We start from the raw sequence: 11483 nt of genomic DNA, 5'->3' as shown, positions 1-11483 counted from the left end.
CATGGACCCATTTAACATTGGAGTCAATGTGCATGTCCGAAAATGTCATTAAAACAGCCAATAATGTTCGTTTACAAAACTGTTAAACTCACCGAGTGGTTAGTGGTGTTCGTTGATGATCCAGAAACAAAAAGTGTTGCGAAATACAGTTTCTGTCGTGTTTTATTCGTCATTTTGTAAAATCCCATTGTTGAAAAAATAGTTCCACTATAGCAAAATAAACGGATTGGAATCATATATTGCGACGATATATTGTTTATAATCATCAACGAACACCAGTAACCACTCGGTGAGTTTAACAGTTTTGTAAACGAACATTATTGGCTGTTTTAATGACATTTTCGGACATGCACATTGACTCCAATGTTAAATGGGTCCATGGCCAATTCTATTATAGTCAAAAACTCGAGAGAGGAACCATTGTCAAAAAAATGTTGTCCACCACTCTTGCTCATCCAAAACAAACTACAATATAGACTCAATGTGTTAAATACCGGAATTATCCTTTAATTATTTTACCATTATCAATAAATTCGTTTGGAAATCCAGTACTTGTTTTTTTCCTTCTAATAATTGAATTTAAGGTGTTCCACGTACCCTTTATATTGTTTTTATTAGTTTCCAGCAATCTACTATAATAGTCTTTTTTACATTTTCTTAAGATAGCTGTTAATTTATTTTTATGTCTTATATTTCATTTCTTTCTCTTCAGTTCTATGCTTAAAGTCTTTATATAGAGTATTCTTTTTTTTGCAAGCGTTCATCAGACCCCTTGTCACCCAGGGTTTATATGGACGTTTAGATGTTATCTCTGATTGCTGGATTGGACAGTTTTTATAATACAAAGTCAAAAAGGTATTTAGAAATGAGTTATAGGCTAAATCAACATCCCCTTCTTCATACACACTCTTCCAGTCTTGAACTAACAAATGATTTTTTTAATTTATTCAGGGTGTGATCTGTTCTTAATCTCCTCTGTATATTTATTTTGCTGGTATCTAAATTATAGTGTTTGCATTCATGGAGTACAAATATTGGCAGATGGTCAGTGATATCGTTTATTAACAACCCACTTTCTAAATGACTACTCATGTTATTTGTAAAGATATTATCTATTACTGTTGCTGAGTGGGTAGTAATTCTGCTCGGTTTGGTTATACATGGGTATAGGCCTGTACTGTACATTACATCTATAAACTCTTCTATTGCAGGTGATTTTCTGGGATTTAAAAAATCTATATTATAATTATTATGGCATTCAAAACCATGGCCTCAAACACTTCTTTAAAGCTTTCAATGCCAGAGTTGGGTGCTCAATAAACACAACTAATGATAACATTCTTCATTTTACCCATATCGATTTCCACCGTTAAACACTCACAAATGTCATCAATAACAATCGTCATACTTTCAACAATCATATGCTTTAACCTATTATCTACACACATTGCAACTCCCCCACCTCTTTTGTTTACTCTATTCACAAAATGTAATTAATAACCTTCTAGTTCAAGGTGAATCCCTCTGTCATGACTGAGCCAACTCTCAGAAATAGCAACTATATCTCACACACACACACACACACACACACACACACACACACACACACACACACACACACACACACACACACACACACTCTCTCTCACACACACATTCTCTCTCTCTCTCTCACACACACACACACACACACACACACACACACACACACACACACACACACACACACACACACACACACACACACACACTCTCTCTCTCTCACATTTACACACAGTCCACACACACAAACACACACACACACACACACACTCTCTCTCTCTCACACACACATCCTCTCTCTCTCTCTCTCTCTCTCTCTCTCTCTCACACACACACACACACACACACACACACTCTCTCTCTCACATTTACACACAGTCCACACACACACACACACACACACTCTCTCCCTCCCTCTCTCTCTCAATCACACACACACACACACACACACACACACACACACACACACACACACACACACTCTCTCTCTCTCTCTCTCTCTCTCTCTCACACACACACACACACACACACACACACACACACACACACACACACACACACACACACACTCTCTCTCTCTCTCTCTCTCACACACACACACACACACACACACACTCTCTCTCTCTCTCTCTCTCTCTCTCACACACACACACACACACACACACACACACCCTCTGTGGAAGCGATCAGAAGGGGGTGTGTGTGTCTTTAAGGCGCCTGTGTGTCTTTGTGTGTGTGTGAGACTCACAGCAGCAGAACTCTAGTCCAGTCCAGTTCGGGTCTGTTCTGATCATGTCTTGAATCCTCTGCAGCGGATCTGTGTGTGTGTGTGTTCGCTCAAACCTCCTGGAAGACACGAACAGCTTCATTGTCTCGCGGTGAGTTTGTGTTTGTGAGAAACTTCTTCAGACTCTCAACGAGGCTTTCGATCGTGTCGCTCGAGCACAAAGTGAGTTTATACGCGTTTAGTGTGTGTGTGTGTGTGTGTGTGTGTGTGTGTGTGTGTGTGTGTGTGAGAGAGAGAGAGAGAGAGTGAGTGAGTGTGTGTGTGTGTGTGTGTGTATGTGAGAGAGAGTGTGTGTGTGTGTGAGAGAGTGTGTGTGTGAGAGAGTGTGTGTGTGTTGTGCCGCGGGCGTTACTGTAACACGTGCTCGATACATTCGCACTGTTACTTTCAAACGGGTCTTTGATGTCGCCGCCACTGTCGCGTCACTCTCCGCCGGAAGCGCGCGTGTCTTTGATGTTTGGACTGTTTGTTTATTGCGTCTGTCTGTCTCTCATTCCTGTGCTCATTTAGGTCCGGTGGCTTCGGTTCGGGTCGTAATGCAGCCTTCATCTTCATCATCATCAGTGTTTCTTCTTCTTCTGTCAAGCTTTTCTCTGGCTTTGGCCTGTAATAAAGCTCTGTGTGCCAGTGACGTCAGCAAGTGTCTCATTCAGGTAAGAGTCTCACATTCTGTGCAATGTTGTTTTTATGGATCACAAATAAACTCTTCAGAAGCTCGAAGCTGAAGTTCAGTGAATCATGTGTTAGATGATCATGTGCAAGGTAGTTTTCAGACGCATCCTCAGCTTCATAATCTTTATCATTTTAATGTTTTTATCATTTTTCATTTTTTTTTAATTTTTTATTTTTTTATTTTGTAAATGTAATTTGAACAGCGAAACACGGAACCTTCTTGTAGGAGCCATGCATTTTTTTTATACTTTGTTACTTTTATTATTATTATTAAAGCGTTCATGTTTTTCATGTTGTGTAGAAAGACATTAAATTCACTGCTTGATAAATGATGTTCGGTGTTCTTGGATCAGCTTATGATTCCCGAATCTTAGAATCTGGTTCATGGCTGTCTTTGTGTTGTTGTTGTTGTTTTTGTTGTAGTTTAGCTGTGTTGTTGTTTAACTGTGTTGTTGTTTAACTGTGTTGTTGTTGTTGTTGTTGTTGTAGTTTAACTGTGTTGTTGTTGTTTTTTAACTGTGTTGTTGATAACTGTGTTGTTGTTGTTTTTTAACTGTGTTGTTGTTTAACTGTGTTGTTGTTGTTGTTTAACTGTGTTGCTGTTTAACTGTGTTGCTGTTTAACTGTGTTGTTGTTTAACTGTGTTGTTGTTGTTTAACTGTGTTGCTGTTTAACTGTGTTGTTGTTTAACTGTGTTGCTGTTTAACTGTGTTGTTGTTTAACTGTGTTGTTGTTGTTTAACTGTGTTGTTGTTGTTTAACTGTGTTGCTGTTTAACTGTGTTGTTGTTTAACTGTGTTGCTGTTTAACTGTGTTGTTGTTTAACTGTGTTGCTGTTTAACTGTGTTGTTGTTTAACTGTGTTGCTGTTTAACTGTGTTGTTGTTTAACTGTGTTGCTGTTTAACTGTGTTGCTGTTTAACTGTGTTGCTGTTTAACTGTGTTGCTGTTTAACTGTGTTGCTGTTTAACTGTGTTGTTGTTTAACTGTGTTGCTGTTTAACTGTGTTGCTGTTTAACTGTGTTGTTGTTTAACTGTGTTGCTGTTTAACTGTGTTGCTGTTTAACTGTGTTGTTGTTTAACTGTGTTGTTGTTTAACTGTGTTGTTGTTTAACTGTGTTGTTGTTTAACTGTGTTGCTGTTTAACTGTGTTGTTGTTTAACTGTGTTGCTGTTTAATTGTGTTGTTGTTTAACTGTGTTGCTGTTTAATTGTGTTGTTGTTTAACTGTGTTGTTGTTGTTTAACTGTGTTGTTGCTGTTTAACTGTGTTGCTGTTTAACTGTGTTGTTGTTTAACTGTGTTGCTGTTTAACTGTGTTGTTGTTTAACTGTGTTGCTGTTTAACTGTGTTGCTGTTTAACTGTGTTGCTGTTTAACTGTGTTGTTGTTTAACTGTGTTGCTGTTTAACTGTGTTGTTGTTTAACTGTTTTGTTGTTGTTTAACTGTGTTGTTGTTGTTTAACTGTGTTGTTGTTTAACTGTGTTGCTGTTTAACTGTGTTGCTGTTTAACTGTGTTGCTGTTTAACTGTGTTGCTGTTTAACTGTGTTGCTGTTTAACTGTGTTGCTGTTTAACTGTGTTGTTGTTTAACTGTTTTGTTGTTGTTTAACTGTGTTGTTGCTGTTTAACTGTGTTGTTGCTGTTTAACTGTGTTGCTGTTTAACTGTGTTGTTGTTTAACTGTGTTGTTGCTGTTTAACTGTGTTGCTGTTTAACTGTGTTGCTGTTTAACTGTGTTGTTGTTTAACTGTGTTGCTGTTTAACTGTGTTGTTGTTTAACTGTGTTGCTGTTTAACTGTGTTGTTGTTTAACTGTGTTGTTGTTGTTTAACTGTGTTGTTGCTGTTTAACTGTGTTGCTGTTTAACTGTGTTGTTGTTTAACTGTGTTGCTGTTTAACTGTGTTGTTGTTTAACTGTGTTGCTGTTTAACTGTGTTGCTGTTTAACTGTGTTGCTGTTTAACTGTGTTGTTGTTTAACTGTGTTGTTGTTGTTTAACTGTGTTGTTGTTGTTTAACTGTGTTGTTGTTTAACTGTGTTGTTGTTTAACTGTGTTGTTGTTTAACTGTGTTGTTGTTTAACTGTGTTGTTGTTGTTTAACTGTGTTGCTGTTTAACTGTGTTGTTGTTTAACTGTGTTGTTGTTGTTTAACTGTGTTGCTGTTTAACTGTGTTGCTGTTTAACTGTGTTGTTGTTTAACTGTGTTGCTGTTTAACTGTGTTGTTGTTTAACTGTGTTGTTGTTGTTGTTTAACTGTGTTGCTGTTTAACTGTGTTGCTGTTTAACTGTGTTGTTGTTTAACTGTTGCTGTTTAACTGTGTTGCTGTTTAACTGTGTTGTTGTTTAACTGTGTTGTTGTTTAACTGTGTTGCTGTTTAACTGTGTTGCTGTTTAACTGTGTTGCTGTTTAACTGTGTTGTTGTTTAACTGTGTTGTTGTTTAACTGTGTTGCTGTTTAACTGTGTTGCTGTTTAACTGTGTTGTTGTTTAACTGTGTTGTTGTTTAACTGTGTTGTTGTTTAACTGTGTTGCTGTTTAACTGTGTTGTTGTTTAACTGTGTTGCTGTTTAACTGTGTTGTTGTTTAACTGTGTTGCTGTTTAACTGTGTTGTTGTTTAACTGTGTTGTTGTTGTTTAACTGTGTTGTTGTTGTTTAACTGTGTTGCTGTTTAACTGTGTTGTTGTTTAACTGTGTTGCTGTTTAACTGTGTTGTTGTTTAACTGTGTTGCTGTTTAACTGTGTTGCTGTTTAACTGTGTTGCTGTTTAACTGTGTTGTTGTTTAACTGTGTTGCTGTTTAACTGTGTTGTTGTTTAACTGTGTTGCTGTTTAACTGTGTTGCTGTTTAACTGTGTTGCTGTTTAACTGTGTTGCTGTTTAACTGTGTTGTTGTTTAACTGTGTTGCTGTTTAACTGTGTTGTTGTTTAACTGTGTTGCTGTTTAACTGTGTTGCTGTTTAACTGTGTTGCTGTTTAACTGTGTTGCTGTTTAACTGTGTTGTTGTTTAACTGTGTTGCTGTTTAACTGTGTTGTTGTTTAACTGTGTTGCTGTTTAACTGTGTTGCTGTTTAACTGTGTTGTTGTTTAACTGTGTTGCTGTTTAACTGTGTTGTTGTTTAACTGTGTTGTTGTTTAACTGTGTTGCTGTTTAACTGTGTTGCTGTTTAACTGTGTTGCTGTTTAACTGTGTTGCTGTTTAACTGTGTTGTTGTTTAACTGTGTTGCTGTTTAACTGTGTTGTTGTTTAACTGTGTTGCTGTTTAACTGTGTTGCTGTTTAACTGTGTTGTTGTTGTTTAACTGTGTTGCTGTTTAACTGTGTTGCTGTTTAACTGTGTTGCTGTTTAACTGTGTTGTTGTTTAACTGTGTTATTGTTGTTGTTGTTTAACTGTGTTATTTTTTAACTGTTGTTGTTGTTGTCGCAGGAGTTGTGTCAGTGCCGGCCGTCCGATGGGAACTGCTCGTGTTGTAAGGAGTGTATGATGTGTTTGGGAACTCTCTGGGAAGAGTGCTGTGACTGTGTGGGTGAGAACATCATATTATTAATATCTGACACTACAGAAGAATATCATATCTGCAGCTCAACCTTCACGTCTGATGCATCGTGTCGCATGATCGCTGTCATGATGCTTAATTACAAACAAACCTCAAACTTTAAATCCCATTTTTCATCCGGTTTCCTCATTACGGTCTATGGAAGCTTTTTTTCCACCATGGAATAAAAAAATAAAAAAGTTAATTAAACTCACAATTCTGACTTAATTACTCGAGTTTATATCTCACAATTCTGAGAAAAAGGTCGGATATTCGAGAAATATCATATTAAACTTGCAATTGTGAGGGGAAAAAAGTCAGAATTGTGACATTATTATCCAACATTATTTTCAAACTTTATTTCTCATCATTACGACTTTATTTCTCGACATTGTGACTATTTCTCGCCATTACGACTTTATTTCTCGCCATTACGACTTTATTTCTCTATTTCTCGTCATTACGACTTTATTTCTCTATTTCTCGTCATTACGACTTTATTTCTCTATTTCTCGTCATTACGACTTTATTTCTTTATTTCTCGTCATTACGACTTTATTTCTCATCATTACGACTTTATTTCTCGCCATTACGACTTTATTTCTCTATTTCTCGCCATTACGACTTTATTTCTCTATTTCTCGCCATTACGACTTTATTTCTCGTCATTACGACTTTATTTCTCGTCATTACGACTTTATTTCTCGCCATTACGACTTTATTTCTCATCATTACGACTTTATTTCTCTATTTCTCGTCATTACGACTTTATTTCTCGTCATTACGACTTTATTTCTCGCCATTACGACTTTATTTCTCGCCATTACGACTTTATTTCTCTATTTCTCGTCATTACGACTTTATTTCTCTATTTCTCGCCATTACGACTTTATTTCTCGTCATTACGACTTTATTTCTCTATTTCTCGTCATTACGACTTTATTTCTCGTCATTACGACTTTATTTCTCGCCATTACGACTTTATTTCTCGCCATTACGACTTTATTTCTCTATTTCTCGTCATTACGACTTTATTTCTCGTCATTACGACTTTATTTCTCTATTTCTCGCCATTACGACTTTATTTCTCGCCATTACGACTTTATTTCTCTATTTCTCGTCATTACGACTTTATTTCTCGTCATTACGACTTTATTTCTCTATTTCTCGCCATTACGACTTTATTTCTCGCCATTACGACTTTATTTCTCTATTTCTCATCATTACGACTTTATTTCTCTATTTCTCGCCATTACGACTTTAGTTCTTGTCATTACGACTTTATTTCTCGCCATTACGACTTTATTTCTCATCATTACGACTTTATTTCTCGCCATTTTGAGTTATAAATTCAGAATTGTGAGAAATCTCGCAAATAGCAAGAAAAAAAAAGCACAATTCTGACTTCAGTTCTCGCTATTCCGAATTCATTGCAATAAAAAAAATACGAATATTTAGTTAGATAACTCACAATTACCTCTAAATTCCGTGGCAGAAACGAGCTTCCATAACAGCCTTTTGTGTGTTTTTTTCAGTCTAAATCAGGTTGATATGTAGTTTGTGATGTGTTACGTGAGTGTGTGTGTGAGGCAGTAAAGTGTGTGTTCTTGTCCCCTCAGGCATGTGTAACCCGAAGAACCACAGCGACACGCCGGCGACGGCCAAGAGCACGGTGGAGGAGCTGTTCCGGCCGATCCCGTCGCTCTTCCGCGCGCTCACCGAGGGCGAAGCGCCCGTCAACATGATGGTGGTGTCGTTCCCCGTGGCCGAAGAGCTGTCGTACCACGAGAACCTGCTGTCCTTCCTGGAGACGCTGGAGGACTCGCACCAGAACGTGTCTCTGCCGGGGAACAGCATCCACGCCAGCTACGACACCAGCGGTGAGTGTTCGCTCATCGCTATTGCTGATCGCCGTTGATATGCTAGGAAACTCTTACGACTAACATGTCTTCACTGGTTGCGTACACCGATCTGCAGGACACGTGTGTAAACGACTTTACTTGGACCCGTTGTGCGAGTCTCTTTAACACCGCGGGTTTATATTCGGGGCTCTCGAACCTGTTCATAGTTCCTACAACTATTGGCGGGAGTTCCCGTGTGTCGGCGTGTTCGCACCGCAGGAACTAGGAATGATTTTAGTTCCAGGAACTCCTTTACTCCTCCTTCAGAGTCGGTGTAAACCAGCGCTATAGGAACACACACACACACACACACACACACACACACACACACACACACACCAAACAAGAGAAAACACACAGCATCTCAAACCCGTTACCAGGAAACATGTCGTTCAACCCGGACACCGTAGCAAAACGTTGCGCACCGTGAGCTCGAGCGTGCCCTAGCGCTTCACTGAGCAGGAACGTCGTTAGCTTGAGCTTCATCCACTGGGATGTGGATTCCTGAGGTGACCCCGTGACCCCGAGCTGAGGCGGTAATGAGACGTCCAGCGGCGAGCAGGTGTTCGGCCGGAAACACACCGGATCACTCGCCGACTACGCCAACACTCGTTATGTCACGCTGGAGGTTATATATCTGACACACACACACACACACACACACACACACACACACACACTTAAGTTTGGAATAGTTGAGATTTAGGAATGTTTTTTGAGTTTCTCTTCTGCTCACCAGGGCTGTTCATTTGATCAAAAAATACTGTAAAAATAGTGAAATATTATTATAATGTAGATCATTAGTTCTCTATGTGAATATACAGTAAAGTGTAATTTATTCCTGTGATCAAAGCTGAATTTATCATCATTACTCCAGTCTTCAGAGTCACATGATCCTCCAGAAATCATTTACATTCTTCGTCATAATTTAAACTTTTTTTGTCATAATAATTTTTTTTTTAACATCCTAATTATGACTTTGCACGTTGTCATTTATAATATTGTGTCATAATTATGACTTATTTCATGATTTCAACTTTTTGCGTTATAATTTAGACTTTTTTTACATAATTTATTCTTTTTCTGTTATAATTGTTACTTTTTAAGGTCATTTTTATGACTTGTCAATTTGTAAAAAAAAAATTTGTCTTTTTTTTTTTGCATATCATAATCAAAAATTTTACTTTGTTTCATAATTAAAAAATGTTTTGTCCTAATTAGTACTTTGGTGTCATAATTAACAAGTGTTGTCATAGTTTTTACTTAGCATGTCAGTGTGGTCCAGCGAGCGTGCTGTGACGTGGTGTCCTGATCTCTCTCCAGATAAGATGTGTACGGTGGTTTACTTCGACGACTGCGTGTCCATCCGCCAGTGTAAGCAATACTGCGAGTCCATGGGCGGGTCCAAGTACCGCTGGTTCCACAACGCCTGCTGCGAGTGCGTCGGCCCCGAGTGTGTCGACTACGGCAGCAAAGCAGCCAAGTGCACCAACTGCCTTTACTGACTTCCTGTCCGGCGCTGACGCCTGATTCTCAACTTCCTGTCCGTTACTGACGCCTGATTCCCAACTTCCTGTCCGTTACTGACGTCTGATTCCCAACTTCCTGTCCGTTACTGACGCCTGATTCCCAACTTCCTGTCCGCTGCTGACTTCCTGTCCGTTACTGACGCCTGATTCTCAACTTCCTGTCCGTTACTGACGTCTGATTCCCAACTTCCTGTCCGCTGCTGACTTCCTGTCCGTTACTGACGCCTGATTCTCAACTTCCTGTCCGTTACTGACATCTGATTGTGTCCTGTGTTTTTAGGCTTCACGCAAAAGAGTTTGTATATATATTATTCTTGCCGATTCACGCGTAGCCGCATACATTCAGATCAGCGGATTGATTTTATAGAGAATAGATGGATAGATATAGATATAGATAGATCTGCACTTGACAGATTATTCATATTCAGCATAGATTATGAACTCAAGGTCTTTATTAAGACTGAGTGAAGTTGAAATCATTAGTTTGTCTTCAAGAACAATATCCACCTGTAAATGATCATTAAACATCGTCCAGAGAGAGACGTGTGTGTGTGTGTGTGTGTGTGTGAGACGACCAACACCAGCCGTAGCAATCACTAGTTTCAATAAAACATCATAATCTCCAGTTCTTTATTCCTGTCTTTTCATTTCATTTTTTTTGGCGTATATTTATTTTTCCTTTTTGTTATGCATTTCTATTTTATTAATTTTGTATTTTTCCAGTTTATTGCTTTTTTATAATTTTATTAAATAATTTTTTCCATCTTTTACACTTTTTTTTCTGTTTTTGCCTTTTTTTAATAACTTTTTTCATGTATCATTTTATTATTCAATTTATGTTCTGTATGTATTTCTCCTCCTGTGTTCAGCTGTTAATCTGGAGTCTCGACTCACAGGTGTCCTAATCAAGCGTCCTAATGAGTCTCCTAATGAATGTCCCAGTTCCCGTCGAACACAAAGACAGACGCTGGTTTGCCGAACACAAACACAAAGAGCTCGTTCAGTCCCATGAGCCTCCAGTCACCCGTCAGACTTCATCCACTAACTCACTGAAGTTCACTTGAGTTTCTCACAATTATTAATCATAGTATCTGTCAATATGAAACATTTGCTTTTCACTTGTTTGCATGTTTCTGATCAGAATGAAACTTATTTTTCATTTTTGAAGTTGTCAACACAAAGGGTCAAACTTTACATAACGGTTTCATTAGTGAACTATGACCTAATAATGAACAATAATAATATTCTTTCAGCAATCACAATAATTGTTCATCTTAGATAATACTAATCTTAATATATGTCATTGTACAGATTTATAGATTATATTACAATGTCAAACATTTTTATTAAGGTTAATAAATGCTTTAATATATTTATTAACTAATATAACAAATAAATACTTTAATATATTTGTTAATGCATTAACTACCGGTAATATAAAGAATGAAACCACATTGTAAAGTGTTAAAATTTAAATTATTTAATTACTAACAAAATCTTAATATTTCACCTGATGAAAGGG

General features: G+C 37.8%; 1 protein-coding gene across 2 annotated transcripts; it reads left to right on the top strand.

Moving 5' to 3' along the window:
- The first annotated feature begins 1912 nt into the window (after positions 1-1912).
- twsg1b (twisted gastrulation BMP signaling modulator 1b) lies at positions 1913-10777 on the top strand. 2 transcript variants are annotated; one of them, XM_079601985.1, is made up of 5 exons: positions 1913-2420; positions 2840-2982; positions 6423-6522; positions 8151-8411; positions 9756-10777. In XM_079601985.1, the coding sequence occupies exons 2-5, from the start codon at positions 2866-2868 to the stop codon at positions 9935-9937; spliced, it is 660 nt and encodes a 219-aa protein (XP_079458111.1). In that variant the 5' UTR covers positions 1913-2420; positions 2840-2865; the 3' UTR covers positions 9938-10777. The 2 variants fall into 2 exon arrangements, with proteins under 2 accessions (XP_079458111.1, XP_079458112.1); XM_079601986.1 differs by having other exon boundaries at positions 2238-2491; positions 9756-10593.
- The last annotated feature ends 706 nt before the right edge of the window (positions 10778-11483 follow it).

The sequence above is a fragment of the Phoxinus phoxinus genome, assembly GCF_949152265.1.
Source record: "Phoxinus phoxinus genome assembly, chromosome: 24".
Lineage (NCBI taxonomy): Eukaryota > Metazoa > Chordata > Actinopteri > Cypriniformes > Leuciscidae > Phoxinus > Phoxinus phoxinus.
Note: the sequence above shows the minus strand (reverse complement) of the source record. Positions and strands in the feature narration are given on the sequence as shown.

Excerpts from the sequence above, each read along its gene's own strand:
- twsg1b (XM_079601985.1), top strand. The coding sequence starts at position 2,866 with ATGCAGCCTTCATCTTCATCATCATCAGTGTTTCTTCTTCTTCTGTCA. Across the intron at positions 6,523-8,150 it reads AGAGTGCTGTGACTGTGTGG|GCATGTGTAACCCGAAGAAC; the intron begins GTGAGAACATCA and ends TTGTCCCCTCAG. Across the intron at positions 8,412-9,755 it reads CGCCAGCTACGACACCAGCG|ATAAGATGTGTACGGTGGTT; the intron begins GTGAGTGTTCGC and ends ATCTCTCTCCAG.